This window comes from Chiloscyllium plagiosum, unplaced genomic scaffold, assembly GCF_037043375.1.
Source record: "Chiloscyllium plagiosum isolate Xiang-an unplaced genomic scaffold, Cpla_swu_hap1 HiC_scaffold_23, whole genome shotgun sequence".
Classification (NCBI taxonomy): domain Eukaryota; kingdom Metazoa; phylum Chordata; class Chondrichthyes; order Orectolobiformes; family Hemiscylliidae; genus Chiloscyllium; species Chiloscyllium plagiosum.
The window spans coordinates 42456394-42475259 of NW_028270161.1; the positions used below are offsets into that span (position 1 = coordinate 42456394).

The window sequence follows — 18866 nt, forward strand, 5'->3', positions numbered from 1 at the left end:
AGATTCAATGGCTGAGGTTGCAGAGTGTGAAATTGTAATGCTTTTATTTGTGCTGAGTTAGCCATAGTCTGTTGTGCTGATAGTGAATGAACCACAGCTGTTTCTCCAAATAATGCAAGAGTTTCATTCGATTTCTGGCCAGATAGCCAAAGGTATTGAAGTTAGCAAGCAGAGCAGTCAGATTAGTTCAAGCGGAGGGGATTCTCAAATGTAAAGGCTGATATGTGCAAAACAGATAAAACAGGTCATTCATATGAATACAAAACAAGGATTCAGGGTAAGATAGAAGAATTTATAACAGGAAATTGTGACATCAATAATTAACATTTTGTTGACTGGAAACAGGACACTAAAATTCCATAGGAGTCTTTCTGGTCTTCTGCTCTAATTCCAATGGGACTGTGGTGGAGCTCTCGAAGAAATGGAAGAAAATCCAATCTCCTTTGTTCTCCTTGGAGGATTTCACAGTCTCTGAACAAAGTTACAACAAAAGAGCAGAACTCCCCTTTGAACTTTTCAGGGAGATGGATTTTTAAAATCGACGCATTTTCTATTACAGAACAAAGTATGTGGTCTATGTGGGAATTTCAATGATGATGTTGCAGACGATCTAACAACTAAGGGGAACTCTGTGGTGACTAATGTTGTAAAGTTTGGAAGCAGCTGGAAATCATCGCTGTCTTGTTCGGATGCAATGAATCAAACATTCCCTTGTGACAGAAACCCCTACTGCTTAACATGGGCCCAGAGAAAATGCAGCATTATCAAGTATGCTGTCTTTCAAAAATGCCACAAAAAGGTGAGTTGGTGTTTCTTGTTGAAATCGATAAAAATCATTTTAAAGCTGTTTGTAAAGCCCATTTTCTGATCTTGTGGTGTGTCTTTTACCAGGTTGATCCTACACCATTCTATGACGCTTGTGTCCAGGAGGCTTGTGCCTGTGACTTGGAAGGGAAATATCTGGGTTTCTGTACCGCTGTCGCAGTGTATGCAGAAGCTTGTAATAAAGCTGGTGTTTGTGTTAACTGGAGAACCCCAGATTTATGCCGTAAGTGTTATTTTGACACCTGATACGTAATTATAATAATTATTAAAATAATGGAAGAAAATGAATGGGTATCAATAATTAAGCAAAAGTCTGTATGGAGTTTGCACATTCTCCCCGTGTCTGCATGGGTTGCCTCCGGCTGCTCCGGTTTCCTCCTACAGTCCAAAGATGTGCAGGTTAGATGAATTGGCCATGCTAGATTGCCTGTGGTGTTCAGGGATGTGTAGGCTAGGTGCATTAGTCAGGGGCATATGTAGAGTTATAAGGTGGGGAAATGGGTCTAGGTGGTTACTCTTTGGAGGGTCGGTGTGGACCTATTGGGTCAAATGGTCTGTTTCTATGATTCTGTGCTCATTACAAATTATGGTCCAAAACCTTCCTGAAAATTTACAATAAAATGTAGAGTTTCAAAAGAAATGTGTTTTCTTTTGTACTTTATTTGATATTACTTTTGTTTATATTCCATCTTGTTTATGAAGGGCATGTATCAAATATCAGATCTGCTCTGGGTGTTCTCTTGGGTTTTGGATTTGGAATTGAACTTTACTGTTCGGTACAGAAATGCAATATTAGCACACAGGGTTTTAACAACGTAGCCCTTATTACATAAGTAAAGACTAACAACTCAGAAGTAGAATGGTTGGTACAGAAGTGTCTACCATATTGCCTCATCTCCTCATCTCCTGATAATCCCAATGCCTCACCTGGACTGCTCATTGTTTTTCCCCCTGATCTTCATTCATAGCCTGCCCATGACCAAAAAAAACCTCCGTACTCTAAGTCCTGACAGGAGCATAAGAAATGTCTTTAGTTTCTTTAACTAAGGAAAAAAGTCAAACCGTTAAACTCTCTTACTCAGTACCTATCTGCAGCTTCAAACACACTGTCCAATGATGAACCCATCCAATACTCGTCCCAAAGATGTCAAGCTCCTTTAATATAATCTTGCATTAGATGTGAGCAAGACCAGGTAAAGGCTGCAGATGTCCTTCTTAAGGGCGACAGATGAATCAAGTGGGTTTACACATTTAGCAGTTTTCATGGTCATCATTATTGAGGTTAACTTTTCCACTCCAGACTTCTTAATTACATTTACATTCTACTCACTGCTGTGACTGGCTTCTCGACCATATCCCCTGAACACAAGTCTTAACCTCTAAGTTTACAATCTAGAGACATTGCCACTACACCCCCATCTCTCCCAAATGGCATCACCAATATCCCAAGTCCACCCATTACCATTTCCACATTCCAGCACAACCTGGAAATCTACAGAGTCACACATCTTTTATTCCAAACCTCCCAATCCTCCCAATTCACCTTAATCTGAACCATCCTCCTTTCCCATATTCCTGCAGACCTTCCAAATTTAAAAAAACCTCAAAGTTTAGTGTAGAACTAAACAAGTATTTAATAATAATCAAGGTAACGTAAAATATGAATATGATGATGTAATGACATGTCACAATAAAATGAACATGTTTCTACTGCTGCCAAATCGAAACAAAATTCAATTATTCAGCCATATTTAAGTCATGATCCTGAGAGTACATTGTACATCGGATAGACTAAAGCATTGGTCCGAATTATGTGCTCATTGAAGAATGAATGGTTAACTACTGAGGACAGATTTTTTCTGGATGTTTGTACTACAAATTGCAGTAATAGGGAAGCCATTTTAGTTTGGTATCCTTTACAGAGCATCGGTGACATTATGCACAACTAACTGCATGTCTCTCTTACCAAAATGCATTGATAAATCCTTACTTCATCACAGAGTCAAGATCAGAAAGTGCGATTTAAAATACTTAATTGGAAGTTAAGTCATGTACAGAAAGCCAAATAAAGAGAGGAACAAGATATGGTATTAAGAAAGTGAGAGAAAAAGGTCAGACCAAAAGTGTTAAGATTTTTAAAAAACTTCAACAATAATTAAACTCTGAGTGAGACTCCACACATGTAAAGTTAATTTTGATGTTAAAGATGCTGTCTGGCAGTAATTAAAAATTCACTTGCATTGAAATGGCTAAGCTTTAATCATTTTTAGAGAAGAAAGTGGACATCTAGTAACACAAATTCACATCCTTCATGTATTTCAATATCATGCCTCTTCATACAAGACATTCTTTGAACTAAGTTTCTGAAGCACTAGGACAAGTCATTATTCCTACATTTAGTTATGTCAGAATGGATGCTGGAAGATGCTGTCTAATTTATATCTCAATAAATGGTACCACCAATGGTCACAATATTGTTCTTACCACAAAGCCAGAGCCAGTTTGGCTTCTGATTTGTCACGAACAGCACCATGGAAAATAAAACAATCATGTACAACAAAGTAATGGATTGAAAAAGTTGAAGGAAATCACTGATGGTTATAGATAACAATCTTTATTGTATCTTGCAGCTGTATATTGTGACTATTATAACTCTCCTGGAGAATGCAGCTGGCATTATCAACCTTGTGGTACCTTAACAACGAAAACCTGCTCAGACCATCACATTGGAAAGACGTTCTCTGCAATACTTGAAGGTTCTGCTTCATTAATCATTGATTTTCCCTAATCATTGATTGTACATGAATTGGAGGAGCCGGTGTTGGACTGGGGTGGACAACGTTAAAAGTCACCCAACGCCAAATTACAGTCCAACAGGTTTATTTGGAAGCACCAGCTTTCGGAGCACTGCTCCTTCATCAGGTGTCTTATGATCCTGCTTCACAACCACCTGATAAAGGAGCAGCGCTCTGAAAGCTAGTGCTTCCAAATAAACTGGTTGGACTACAACCTGATGTGTGATTTTTTTAACTTTGCATATAAAGGTTGATTTGCAAATGCCAATTTGAGTTTACGCCATTTTCTACTTATGAAATGTTTTTACAGTCTATGTGACAAAATATTGATTTAAAAAAATATTAACTGGTGAGGTTTAACATATTTAAGAGGTTGTTGTTTTTACTACCATTGAAAAAATGTAACTAGAGTTTGAAATGTTTTTCTGAAGCCTTCTAACAAATTTTAAAATATTCATATTATCACTTTTTAAAATTAACAATAGGTTGCTATGCAAGATGTCCAGAGAATGCTCCTTATCTGGATGAAAACAAAATGAAATGTGTAAATTTAGCTGAATGCACTTGTTATTACAATGGGATAATACTGCAACCAGATGAAACAACAAGCAATGACTGTGAAGAATGGTATGTGTTAAATCCATTCAACTTTTAAGCTTACACTGGCAATGAATGAAAGAATGTTTTATCGAATGAACTTGATGTTTTGTTTTTCTTCCATTAAAACAAAAATCTGTAAAAAAAATGCCACAAGGGAATGATTGTTTAAGTATTCAATTAGATAACGTTACTGGCTATTAAGCTAGTACCAGATATCAGAAATTCAATACAGCTCTGAGTCCTTACGAGGCTGTAGAGGTTGGAGATCAAGCATTCCATTGGCAAAATGGAAATAGCACTTTTCTGGGAAAAGCTGCAAGCATCAAGAATTTGAGAAAAGTTTAATTGTGAAATGGCAAGTTTGCAACACCAAGGAATAGGAGGTATAATTAGTGAGTTTGCACATGACACCAAAATTGGAGGTGTAGTGGACCCAAAGAAAGTTACCTCACATTACAACGGGATCTTTATAAAATGGGCCAATGGGCCAATGAGTAGCACATGGGGTTTAAGTGAGATAAGTGTGAGATGCTGCATTTTAGAAATGCAAATCAGAGTAGGACTAATACACTTAATGGTAAGGTCCTGGGGAGTGTTGCTGAACAAAGAGACCTTGGAGTGTGGGTTCATAGTTCTTTGAAAGTGGAGTCATAGGTAGTGAGGAAGGCATTTGGTATGCTTTCCTTTTATTAGTCAGAGCACTGAGTATAGGACTTGGGATGTCATGCTACGGCTATACAGGACATTGGTTAGGTCACCTTTGAACTACTTTGTGCAATTCTGGTCTCCCTCCTATCAGAAGAATGCTGTGAAACTTGAAAGGATTTGCAAGGATGTTGCCAGGGTTGGAGGATTTGAGCTATAGGGTGAAGCTAAATAGGCTAGGGCTATTTTCCCTGGAGTTTTGGAGGCTGAGGGATGACCTTCTAGAGGTTTATAAAATCATGAGGAACATGGATAGGGTAAATAGACAAGGTGTTTCCCCTGGGGTGGGGGAGTTCAGAACTAAAAGGCATAGGTTTAAGGTGAACGGGGAAAGATTTAAAAGGGATTGAAGGAGCAACTCTTTCACGCAAAGGTTGCTGTGTGTATGGAATGATCTGTCTGAGGAAGTGGTGGAGGTTGGTAGAATTACAACATTTAAAAGGCATCTGGATGGATCCATGATAAGGGAGGGTTTAGAGGGATATGGGCCAAGTGCTGGCAAATGGGACTAGATTATTTTAGGATATCTGGTAGGTATAGACAAGTTGATCCAAAGATGTTTTTCTTTACATCTTTACGACTCTATGAAATGTCCACTTGATGTAACAGATTTAAGATTTTTTGAGACAACAACCATGAACATGTAAAATAATAAGACATCTGCTAAATAAATAATTCTAATGGTAATTATCAGGTGAAATAAATAAGAACCTTATCCAGTTTGTATCCGTCTACTTAATCTACTTTGCAATCTTTCTCTAGTGAATGCAAGAATGGAAAAGTCACATGCCGAGGTTGGTAAATCTTAAAATATTTAATGTGTCATAAAATGAATAGCCCATGGGCTAATGACCTCTGATGTTGCTGAAGTTGGCAGATTCAGACACAGTCAGTAAAATAAACCCTTTAAGGAGTTTCAGGCTTACCTTGCCAGGCTTGGGGTTCAAGGAGGAGAACTTGGTACATGTGACATCCATTGATTAAACAGGGTGGCGAGGGGGATCTGTGGTAAAAGAAGTGGGTTAGGGCTGCAATGTACTATCCCTAAGAGCACTTAAACATTCTGAATTGTTGGGCCATCTAACCAATGATATAGAAAAGGGTCTGTCAAGGCTTCAAACAAAAAAAAAGGATTTCAATCTTTCACAATTTGTTTTCATGTGGAGCTGGGAGAAGTGATCTTACTCATCCAGTTCTACTGCACTGTTGTGGATCAGTGACAACTCACATTCAAGATTTAAAATTGTGGAATACATAAAATTGTTGCATATTTTACAACAGTAATTACAATGACAGAAAGAACAACGTTTTCAGATGCATCATCATTTGTGACAACACTTACAGATACTACTCCAGGTAGTGAAGTAATAGCTTTTCTTGTCGTTTAAAATCAATCAAGGGAGTTTAATTTTCTGTAGTTTTTTTTGCATACCTTTTTTCTTGAAGATGTTAACTATGATTTATTTAAGTTTTAAAGAAGTAATATTTTGGAATGACATTTTTGGATTCAAAACAATGAAGACTTACTTGTTTCCCAGCATCAGTATCATATATCAGCTGAACAATACAGTATAGGAAAGATGCAAACTAAAGTCCCTTATAACTATGCAATACTTGAACAATCAAATTGGATCCATGTAAAGACACATTATTTGTATCTTTATTGTATTTAACATTTGGTGAATCATTAATTCTTACCTGTTAATTAATTTATAGTGCAAATGCTTTTAGTATAATCAGGTATTATAGAAGCCCTTAGGCCATTCAGAAATTAACTGCATAAAATGACAGTATGTTATTATAACAAATGGAATAGTCTGTGAAATGGATCATTTTCATTAGTATGAACTGCAACAAAGGTGAGAGAAGAATATCTACTTTATTTGTTAAACTTAAATATTTGAAATATTGTTTTCTTGCCCCTGAAAAGTTGTGTGTGTCAACATTGAGTTAACCACCCACAGTTAGGTGAATAAAAGAGACACTTCAGATCCACTGTGTTTGGGAAGATAAAATTGATCAGCATTGTTGCTCCAGATCATAATCTGAATGCTCCTGTTGGAAGGACATGCAGGTGAACATTGCCAAAGATAGGATTAAGCTCTCCAAAGATAACTCCAATTATTAAATATTGTGCACTACTCATTTTTGGAGTTCATACATGAAGAGTTAGACCAGGTTCTTTAAAAGGGCTTCATATATTGAAATTGTTTATCACTCTTGAGAAGAAAGTAAGAAATCAGAACTATAAAAGGTATTAATAAATAGAGAAGTTAAGGCATGTTGCTCCAGTGACTGGAAAGATGCTCACCATTTTGCTATCCCAGGCCACTTATGTGGCTCAGGGTAGATTACTATTGTGGGCCTGCAATCAGGCTTTCACTTCAAAGCTGTAACGACTTGCTATAAAAATGTAGCTAATGTTTTAATCATTTTTCTTTTCTGTTGCTGTTTAGCATCATCTAAAACAACAGTGAAGCCAACACTTCCATTAACTACAACCAACAGAATTGGTAAGTAATGATTAAGTTCTCTATTTTGAGTTGAAGACAACACATTTACCTTGAAACTATACCCTGTATTATCAATAACTATACCCCATAGCATCAATAACTTTTGTATGATTGCTACATTTCAAACATTAAACTTCTTATTTTGAAGTTAATATTTTCATTTTATTGATGGAATTTATGTTCATTTCTGTAGATTTATGCAAACAATCTGTTCCTTTAAGTATTCTCACAGGAAGTCAGATGAAGGCTGGTAGTGGATATCGATCCCTTATGGATACACTCATTCTAACAATGAGAATGTATTAAAGCTGCTATTCTCTCTGTTGTATATATCGCACTGTTGCTCTAATAAGTGTGACTATTTGAAAACAGTTTGTCAATGCTCCATGATAACAGTTATGGGCTATTAACCTATCTTGGATGTTCTGGACCAGAAATTCTGCAGATTCTTCACCAGATCAGATTTGCAAAGACGTTTTTTAAAAAAACATGTATTCATTTGTGGGTGAGAGCATCGCTTACCGGTCAGCATTTATTGTCCATCACTAATTGCCCTTGAGAAGGTGGTGGTGAGCTGCTTCTTGAACCATTGCAGTTCATCTGCTGTGGGTTGACCACAATGCCATGAGGGAAGGAATTCCAGGATTTTCACCCAGTGACAGTTAAGGAATGGTGTATTTCCAAGTCAGAATGGTGAGTGGCTTGGAGGAGAACTTGAAGGTAATGGTGTTTCCATACATCTACTGCCCTTGTCCTTTTGGATGGAACTGGTCATGGTTTGGATGGTGCTGTCTAAGGATCTTTGTTGAATTTCTGCAGTGCATCTTGTAGATATTACACACTGTTGCTACTGACTATTGGTAGTGGAGGGAGTGGATGCTTTTGGATGTAATGCCAATCAAGTGGGCTCCTTTGTCCTGGGTGGTATCAAGCTGCTTAAGTGCTGTTCGGGCTGCACTCATCCAATGATCTTCCTTTCTGCGATTTTAAGTCTTGATGGGACCATGGCCCAAATTGCAGAAATTGACTCGTTTGAATAATCAGGTGGTTAACCTATGCCTGTATTCATAACGGGGTAACAGTGACACATGCTGTTATACATCAGAACACTCTTGAAGCCCTCATGCATTGAAGCTTGAGATGAATGTTTGTTTTTGGCATTTCTTCCACAGAGTGGAAGTTAGAAGTTTATATTTGAGAAAATATTGAATTGAATTGAATTAGCTTTATTGGGTCACGTGCTCAAATGAGGGCAGTGAAAAGTTTACAAGTTGCCACATTACAGCGCCATCTTAGGTACAAAAGTACCTCGATACAGATTCTTAAGAACAAATTCTGAGGAGAAGCACATTAGAAAAGGAAAGAAATTGTTTGGAGACAATAAAACTGGAGATACTGTAAATCTGAAATACTAATAGAAAATTCTGTAAGTATTCAGCACATCGGGTGGTGGAGACAGAAATTCTAACAGTTTATACATAACATTTATTATAATGTTTGACAAATGTTCTGAAACTTTTCAGTGTTTCTAGGTTATACTTTTGGAAGAAATAAAGAAACCTAGTTGGTAGCAGATGTGAATACTACTTTTATCAGTTGTGTGTACAGGTGAGACCCTCTCAGTGTATGCATTTCAAGTTGGACTTAATGGTTAAGAATGCATTTTTCTTTCTTCAGAAGAGACAACTACAAGAATAATATGGGAAACAACTTCAACAGGTAAGTGATGTCTTTCTTCATGGAATCTTGGACTACCAGAGCACCTAGGAGACTTACAATTCATCAGTTTGGATTTTCTCTCTGGGTTGGAAATGGAAGTCAGGAGTATTTCTGAGGCTTGGGCCTGTCCATGGGTGGAAGCAGTCATTCATCTTTGATTTGCCCGAGATGGTCAATTAATAAGCTCGAGGGCAGTTTCAGTATCCAGTTAAGGATTGTGGTTGGGTTGTTTGTTGGAAGACCAATCAGTGCTGTTCCAGCTTCAAAGGAACATCAGGCTATAATTGTAGTTAGGGATAGGGACACATCAAAATCCTGCTTTTGAATTTTTAAAATTGTTAATTTGTGGTCAGGCTCCTATTTGGAGAGAAAAGGGAGACCCTTTTCCAGAGAAAATTATGATTTGGTCCTGCACCCAAAAAGACAGAGGGTGTTTAGGGTTGTTTGGAATGTTGATCTCTCAGCCTGCATGGCTGCCGATCTCAACTGGGGGTGATAGTAGTATCACGGTAATAATATAGGGAGCTAACTAATTTTAAGGATATGGACTCAGTTACCACACTAGCTACTGTAATTGAATTTAAATTCAATGAATAAAATTTGGAATTTGATAGCTAATGTTATGGAAACTACCATCATAAAACATAGAACAGTACAGCACAGAACAGGCCCTTTGGCCCTCGTTGTTGTGCTGACCTTTTATCCTTCATTGTACTATCATGCATGTGTCTATCCATGAGTCACTTAAATGTCCCTAATGTATCTGACTCCACCATCACTATTGGTAGAGCATTCCACACACCCACCACACTCTATGTAAAGAATCAAACTCTGACGTCTCTTCTGAACCTTCCTCCAATCACCTTAAAATTATATCTCGTCGTGATGGCTGTTTCCGCCCTGGGAAAAAGTCTCTGGCTATCCACTCTATTTATGCCTCTATCAAGTCATCTCGAATCCTTCTTCACTCCAATGAGAAAAGTACTGGCACCCTCAACCTTTCTTCATAAGACATGCTCTCCAGTCCAGGCAGCATCTTGGTAAGTCTCCTCTGCACCCCCTCTAAAGCTTCTACATCCTTCCTATAATGAGGTGCCAGAACTGAACACAATACTCAAAGTATGGTCTAACCAGAGATTTATAGAGCTGCAGCATAATCTCACAACTCTTAAACTCGCTCTCCCTGCTAATGAAAGCAAATACACAATACACCTTCTTAACAACCCTATCAAATTAGATGGCAACTTCGAGGGCTCTATGGATGTGGGCTCCAAGATCCCTCTGTTTCTACACACTACCAAGAATCCTGCCTTTAACCCTATAATCTGCATTCAAGTTCAACCTTTCAAAGTGAATCACTTCACACTTTTCCGGCTTGAACTCCATCTGCCACTTATCAGCTCAGTTCTGCTTCCTGTCAATGACCTGTTGCAACCTACAACAGCCCTCCACACTACCCATAACTCCACCTAACTTCATGTCATTGGCAAACTTACTAATCTGCCCTTCTACTTCCTCATCCAAATCACTTACAAAAATCACAAAGAGCAGTGTTCCTAGAACCAATCCCTGTGGAACACCACTGGTCACTAAGCTCCAGACTGAATACTTTCCATTTACTACCACCTTCTGTCTTCTATGAGTCATCCACTTCTGTATCCAGATAGCTAAAATTTCCTGTATCCCACTTTCTGAATGAGCCTTCCATGGGGGACCTTATCAAATGTCTCACTAAAATACATATACACCACATGCACTGCTCTACCTTCATCAGTATGTTTTGTCACATCCTCAAAGCATTCAATATGGTTTGTAAGACATGACCTGTCCCTCACAAAGCCATGCTGACTATCTCTAATCAAACTATGGTTTTCCAAGTAATCATAAGTCCTGTCTCTCAGAATCCTCTTCAATAATTTGCCCACGACAGAATTAAGACTGACTGCTCTGCAATTCCCAGGATTATCCCCATTCCCTTTCTTCAACAAGGGAATAACATTTGCCACCCTCTAATCATCTGGCACTATTCCAGTGGACAGTGAGGACACAAAGATTATTGCCAATGGTGCAGTAACCTCTTCCCTCACTTCCTGTAGTTACCATTGGTATATCCCATTTAGCCCAGGGGATTTGTCTATCCCTATGTTTTTCAAAGTTTTCAGCATATCCTCTTTCTTAACATCAATCTGTTTGTTTCATGCTGTCTTCAGAAACGTCAAAGTCCCTCTCAGTAGCATATACTAGTGTAAAGTATTCATTAAGGACCTCCCCTACCTCCTTTCATTCTAGGTGCAAGTTCCCTCCATTATCCCTGATCAGCCCAACCCTCACTTTGGCCATCCATTTGTTCCACAGAAGAATGTAGAATGCTTCAGGGTTTTACTTAATACTGTCAACTAAAGCTTTCTCATGCCCCCTTCTTGCTTTCCTATGCCCATTCTTCAGTTCCTTCCTCGCTACCTTGCAACCCTCTAGAGCCCTGTCTGATCCTTGGCTCTTCAACCTTAAGTAAGCTTCCTTCTTCCTTTTGACTAGATGTTCCAAATCCCTTATCACACAAGGTTCCTTCACTTGACCATCCCTTCCTTGCCTCCGTGGGACAAACCTGTCCAGCACTTGCAGCAACTGTTTCTTTATTAACCTCCACATTTCCGATGCGCATTTTCCTGAGGACATCTGTTCCCAATTTAAGCGCCCCAGTTCCTGTCTAATAGCATTGTAATTCCCCCTCCCACAATAAAATACTTTTCCATACCGAATGCTCCAATCCCTCTCCATGACTATAGTAAAGGTCAGGAAGTTGTGATCACTATCACCGAAGTGGTGTCCCACTGGGAGATCTGACACCTGGCATGGTTTCTTTCCAAGCACCATATCAAATATGGCCTCCCTTCTAGTTGGCCTATCTACATATTGAGTCAGGAGCCCTTCCTGGACATACCTGACAAAATCTGCTCTATCCAAACTATTTGAACTAAAGAGGTCCCAATTGATATTAAGGATGTAAATGTCACCCATGACAATATCCTGTTCTGCACCTTTCCAAAATCTGCTGCCCAATCTGCTTCTCCGTGTCTCTTGCTAATGGGAGGACTCTGTAGAAAAGTCCCAATAAAGTGACTGCTCTTTTCCTCTTTCTGACTTCCACCTACACTGACTCCTCTGTAGACAAATCCTCTTTGATGACATCCCTTTCTGCAGGTGTGATGCTATCCCTGATTAAGAATGCCACTCCTCCACCTCTTTTACCCCCACTCCATTCCATCTGAAACATCTAAAGCCTGGAACATCCAACAGCCATTCCTGCCCCTCTCTAATGGCCATAACATCATATTTCCAAGTGCTGATCCATGCTCTAAGTTCATCACGCTTATTCCTGATACTTCTTGCATTAAAATAGACACACTTCAACCCACCATTGTGATGCACCTTTGTCCTATCAAGTGCCTAACCCTCCTCACAGACTCTTTGCATGCTATATCTAGCTGTTCACTATCTTCTCCACCATCTGATCCATTGCACCGTTCACACCCTCCTGCCAATCTAGTTTAGATCAATTCAAACTCATTCAAAACCCATCAGAGTGTATTAGTTTCCTTTCAGGGCAAGAAATTTGCAGGCTTGCATGTGACTTTAGATCCACAACAATGTGATTGATTCTAAAGTGCCCTCTGACGTGGACCGGTAAGCCATTTAGTTCAAGGGAATTGGAGGTGGGCCAGCAAGACCTACATTTCATCAAAGAATAAAAAAAAACTCTGTTTGCATATCAGCTGTACAATGTGTGTAGCTGGGTAGACTTTTTGGCTTCCAATTTTATATCATAAAAATGGCCTGGAGGTGGGGATGGGGCTGAAGAACTGTGAGGCAGGATGGATAACATTTAGCTCCCATTCAATCCTGAAAATCCAGAGAATCATATTTGTGTTAGCTTTCTGAATGAGCTGATCAGTTATTCCCAGTGACCTCCTGTATTTCCATATCTCCACTGTTCATTTTACTTCAAGCATTTATCTAATTTCCTTTGGAAACTTCAATCAAACATGCTTTCATGATATTTTCAAGTACTAGATTCCAGATTGTTGCTACTCGGTGTGTATACTGACTTTCAAAATACTTGAAAAGTAATTTGGCAGAATTGTTCTTCTTACAACATTGGCTTACAGCCTTACTCCCTTGACTGGTTCTGCATGAGTCAATATAACAATGGGTCTGGGCAATCTTCTCTTAGCCCCTGACAGTTATAAATTAAATCCAAACTAAAATTATCGGTCAGCGCACCCTAAATGATGCCAACAGTTTTGTAGGCCATGGCCCATCAGTTTGGCAATAAAAACAAGGAGCTGCCTTCTTAGGTAATCTGTGAGCAAATGGAGAACACTGTAACCTGCTATAAGGGCATTTGATCCAACCATGAAAGACAGATCTGTCATGTTCAGAAATAGTAAGAGTAGGCTGTGACATGAAGCAAAAGTGCACATTCTTTAAGCAATAGTACAATTAGAGGGATTGTCTGATGGAGTGTTGAAGGGGCCACCTCCATCCCTCTTCATAATGACTTCATGTATGACTGTCAGATTTGAGCGGTTGTCAAATTTGTTCCGTTGTTTGTCAAAAAGCTTTTCCCCCTTCAGGATCCTCTTTCCCTTTGCGTAGGCCTGTCATATCATCTACTTGTTATTACAATGTGGTTTGTGGACCCTGCTGTTTGCAAATTGATGGTTGTATTTTCTGGATTATGATTGTGACTACATTTTGAAAAAAATGTACTTAATTGTCTGTAAAGCACTTTGGGATGCCTTGTGGTCCTAAATGTGCTGTTGTAAATGCAAGTCTTTTCTTTCTTGTACTTTTTTTCTCTGACAAAGATTGGACAATCTTGTTGCTTGCATATGAACAGAAAAGCATTATAACCTTACAAAATCTTTCATGTGATCTCACACTGTGACAATTGTTATTCTGTGTATGACTAATGGGAAAGTACAGGGCGACCTCCGTATCCATGGGTCCGGTTTCCGCGGTTTTAATTACCCGCGGTTTACCACAGCCCGAACATATTATAGGAAACATTCCAAAACCAGGTACCAGGAGGCTGCTGGGAAGGTACGTTTCCCATTGAAATAAATGGGTTCGCACCTATCCGCGGTTTTGGGCTTCTGCGGTAGGTCTTGGAATGTATCCCTCACGGATACGGGGGGGACTACTGTGCTGCGAGTTGGCTGCTATACAAACAAAATACAATCTTTTGTAATTTGTCTAGAAGCACAAGCCTTGAAGTGATGTATCTTTGTGTGTACTTCCTGATAAGTATCAAACTTAAAGATGGATTAAAAAGTAAATTCTTTCTGCTGCAGAATTGCCTTGCAATGGCATTTGGTCTTCTTGGTCTGATGACTACATAATAATAAATGTAGACCCAAATGATTCTGCATCACTTGACTATGTACGCAATGAACTGTGTCCTTCCACATTTTATAAGATTGGTAATATTGAGTGTCAATGCATCGTAAATCCTGAGCCACTAAGTGAATCAGAAGTCAATAAAACCTATGAAGAAGACGTGGGACCTATTCCTTCTGACATTGATGATGATTTACTGGATGCCAACCAATGTTCTTACATCAGAATTCGTGCTTGCTGCGAGCCTGCTACAGGATCCCTTACGACTGGCCTGCCTACAACCTCCGGTAATTACAAATTGCCAGCTATTTATCTTGAGGAGAACATGCTTACCAAGGTTATATTAAAGAGATTCAGCGATATGTGGCAATCAATAATACTGATAAGTAGTTGAAGCTTTTGAAATGAATATGCTTTTATCACATTGGAGAAAAATATGCTTAACTGAGAGAAAAAATATAGCAAAAGGAAATACATCATCATCTTTTACAAAAGTGACATCATAGTGCCATCACCTATAAATTGGATAGAGAAGAAAGATTTTTCTTAATCAAATGTACTACCAGGTTAAAGCACTCCTAACATTAATGAATATGTTAACAATAATGTAACCATATCAGGATCCATCAGCTAAATGTATTGAGAATCATTGTGCTCAGAACAAAATTTTTTTCAAGTTTGAATTTTTAATCTGGAGGAATACTATAGGGGCCTGAATGACCTGGGCCATGCTGAGAAATCTGGGAAATCTGAGAAATGAGAAAACCAGCAAGGCCTTTTCCAACCTGGTGAGGATCTTGTTGTTCTGGGTGTTGAAACATGTTTCTCACTAGGGAGCAGTGAGTTGCCTATTAACAGATTATTGTTTGTTGTCAACCTCATTAACTGCAAATCTCATCTCATTAATATACAACTTCCTGTCCTTTCCTACCACATCTTGAGGAAACTGGAATTTGAGAGTTCCTGACCTGAAAGTCAAAGCAGGTACATGGTAACTTCAGCTCACTGTTTGCTCCTTTGGGCTGCCATTTTGGGTATCCAGTAACAACTTCTGAGGACACATTTCAGGAATCCAGCTGCATGTATCCACATTTATGGATGCTGGTATCTGACTGTTGCCAGCCTCCCAATCCCCTCATGGTGCTTTTCCATCATACCATAAACCATAAGAATAGATGTAGGCCATTCAGTCCATCAAGTCTGCTCCACCATTCAGTGAGGTCATAGCTAATCTAATAACTCCACTTTGTTGCCTAATCCCTGGAACATTTGAACCCTTGCTGACTTAAAAATCTGTCAATCTCAGCCTTGAATACTTTTTAACAATCCAATCTTGAAAATTTACTGTGATAAAGAATTCCACAGGTTCACTATCTTGTGAAAGAAGGAATTCCTTCTCATCTCTGTCTTCAATGTGTGAGCCTTTATTCTGAGATTATGTCCTGTACTCCCAGTGTCTCCCACAACAGGAAATACCCCTCTGCATCTACACTGTTAAGCCTCCTAAGAATTGTGTTTGTTTCAATAAGGTCACCTCTCATTATTCTAAGCTTCACTGTGTACAGACCACATATGCAAAATCTCCTTATAAGATAGTCTCTCCATACCTGGAATCAACCTAAATGAACCTTCTCTGGACTGCCTTCAATGCCAGTCTATCTTTGCTTACCTAATTACCAAAACTCTTCATAATGTTCTGGGTGTGGTCTGACTAATGCCTTGCATAGTTTTAGCAAGACTTTTCTCTTTTTATACCTCATTCTCTTTGAAATGAAGGCCAATGGTTCATTGGTCTTCTCTATTCTCTGTGAACTTCAATGCTAGTTTTCTGTGATTCATACATGACGATCCCAAATGTCTCCAAACAGCAGCTTTCTGTAGTTTTTCTCCATTTAAATAATATTCAACTCCTCTATTCTTCCTGAAAAGTGAATGATCTTGCATTTCCACACACATTAGATTCCATCTGTTTTACCCATCCACTCAATCTCTTTATATCCCTCTGGACAACTCGCGTGTTAAACTCAGTACTTGTCTTTCCACCTCTTTTCTAATCCAGCTAGAAGACATTTCTGTACTTTGGAGCTGTACTAAGGGGCATCAGTAACTAATATTGAAGTGCCAGTTCAAGAATACTTTGCACACTGGGACAGGCACCCAGCTCACAGACTGGACCAAGCTGCACCTCTGGGAAGTTCACTTGCTCTCTTGCTGCTCACTCATCTTGGCTCCCACCTGGATGTCGACAACATCCTGTTTCGCCACACCTTTCCTTTGCCTTTTCACACTTTGCCTCCTTAACTAGAGCTACCGGGCTCACATTGCTTTTATGTTGCCTTGTCATTAAGCTCAGAAAAAAGAGCTTGAAAGCTTGTCCATTGCTGTCAGCACTCCACTGTCACATCAAGGGAAGGGAAACAACGTCATGTCTCACCATTGCTATCGGTCCAGAGGCTTGAACATGGTCAGTCTGCCACTCAGGGCAGTCAAGGTCCTCTTTCCACAGGGCTGAGGAGCAAAATGTTGGGCAACACACCACATGTCTTGACTCTTACTGTCCTATTTTTGGGCTGTTTTCTCCTGGAATGACAGAAAGGTAGGGATTGAGTGAAATGAAAGTGTGTAACACTGCTGTTAGTTCGAGGAAACGTGTAGGGAGTGTACAGGGCATGCAGATTTGGTGGTGTCTAGTCTAGAGGTGTGTGATTGTGTTTGTGGAATGAATGATGCCACATGCTATATTGAGAGTGAAAAAGCACAAATGTTGGAGGGAAGTGTGCGCAGTAGTAAAGAGAGAGTGATGGAGAGGAAGCATTTAGAAGGTGGTAGCTCTTTCCTTGGTGGAGTGGAGAAGCTCATTGATCATCTTACCCCATTGCTGGGCATTCCTCTGAATAGTTGAGACCATAATGACCCAAGGGCAGGCTGGCAGTGGCTGGCCTCTACTGTTGTCAAGATGGAATGGGTAGCAAATGGCTTAGTGGTATTCTTACTGGGTTATTAATCCAGAGACCCAGGTAATGTTCTGGGGGCCTGTGTTCAAATCCTACCATGGCAGATGGTCTAATTTGAATTAATAATAATCTGGAAATAAAAGTTCAATGATGACCACAAAACCATTGCTGATTGTCAGGAAAAACCCACCTGGTTCACTAATGTTGTTGAGGGAAGGAAATCTCCCATCTTTACATGGTCTGACCTATATGTGACTCCAGGTTGACTCTTAACTGTGCTTTTGGCTATTGAGATGAGCAGTAAATGCTCATCCAGCCAGTGACACACACACAAATGAGTAAAAGCTAAAGGATAGCTCTTTCCTTAGCTGCCAATAGGGACTAGGAGGGTAGTTAATGAGATATGTTTGAGACAATATGGCTGGAAATACATAGAGTCATAGAATCATAGAGATGTACAGCATGGAAACAGACCCTTCGGTCCAACCCCTCCATGCCGACTAGATATCCCAACCCAATCTAGTCCCACCTGCCAGCACCCGGCCCATATCCCTCCAAACCCTTCCTATTCATTTACCCATCCAAATGCCTCTTAAATGTTGCAATTGTACCAGCCTCCACCACTTCCTCGGGCAGCTCATTCCATACACATACCACCCTCTGCGTGAAAAGGTTGCCCCTTTAGTCTCTTTTATATCTTTCCCCACTCACCCTAAACCTATGCCCTCTAGTTCTGGATACCCCGGCCCCAGGGAAAATACTTTGTCTATTTATCCTATCCATGTCCCTCACAATTTTGTAAACCTCTATAAGGTCACCCCTCAGCCTCTGACGCTCCAAGAAAAACAGCCCCAGCCTGTTCAGCCCCTCCCTATAGCTCAAATCCTCCAACCCTGGCAACATCCTTGTAAATCTTTTCTGAACCCTTTCAAGTTTCACAACATCTTTCCGATAAGAAGGAGACCAGAATTGCATGCAATATTCCAACAGTGGCCAGCGGGGCAATTAGAGAGAAACCCTCCATGAAACTTTATGAAATTGACACGTGGCTGAAATATGACAAGATTCAAACTTCTGAGGCTACTATTCATAATTTATCTCTGTATTTTATATTTCATGTCACCCAGCTGACTTTTGTCAAAAGTCAATAGTATTTTTTGATGTATTTTAAAGCACAAGGTGGGGGTGGTAGTAGAGTGAGAATGGTAATCCACAACTCCTGCTTAATGTTCAAGGGAAATGAGTTTGATTCCCACCACAACAGGTTCTGAAAAGTGATTTAAAAAAAAAAGCTAGTCTAGTGATGAGCAGGTACCCATTGTTAATTGTTGTAAAATCCCCTTCTGGCTCAGTAG

General features: G+C 39.6%; 1 protein-coding gene across 1 annotated transcript in view; it reads left to right on the top strand.

Annotated features, from left to right (window-relative positions):
- The window catches only part of LOC122561453 (mucin-5AC-like), a 185467-nt gene that overhangs the window by 38905 nt on the left and 127696 nt on the right, over positions 1 to 18866 (top strand). The window contains 7 exon segments of the mRNA XM_087999568.1: positions 560 to 799; positions 892 to 1048; positions 3456 to 3581; positions 4106 to 4247; positions 5688 to 5719; positions 7382 to 7438; positions 9116 to 9157. Of these exon segments, the coding sequence (XP_087855694.1) occupies positions 560 to 799; positions 892 to 1048; positions 3456 to 3581; positions 4106 to 4247; positions 5688 to 5719; positions 7382 to 7438; positions 9116 to 9157 (796 nt within the window).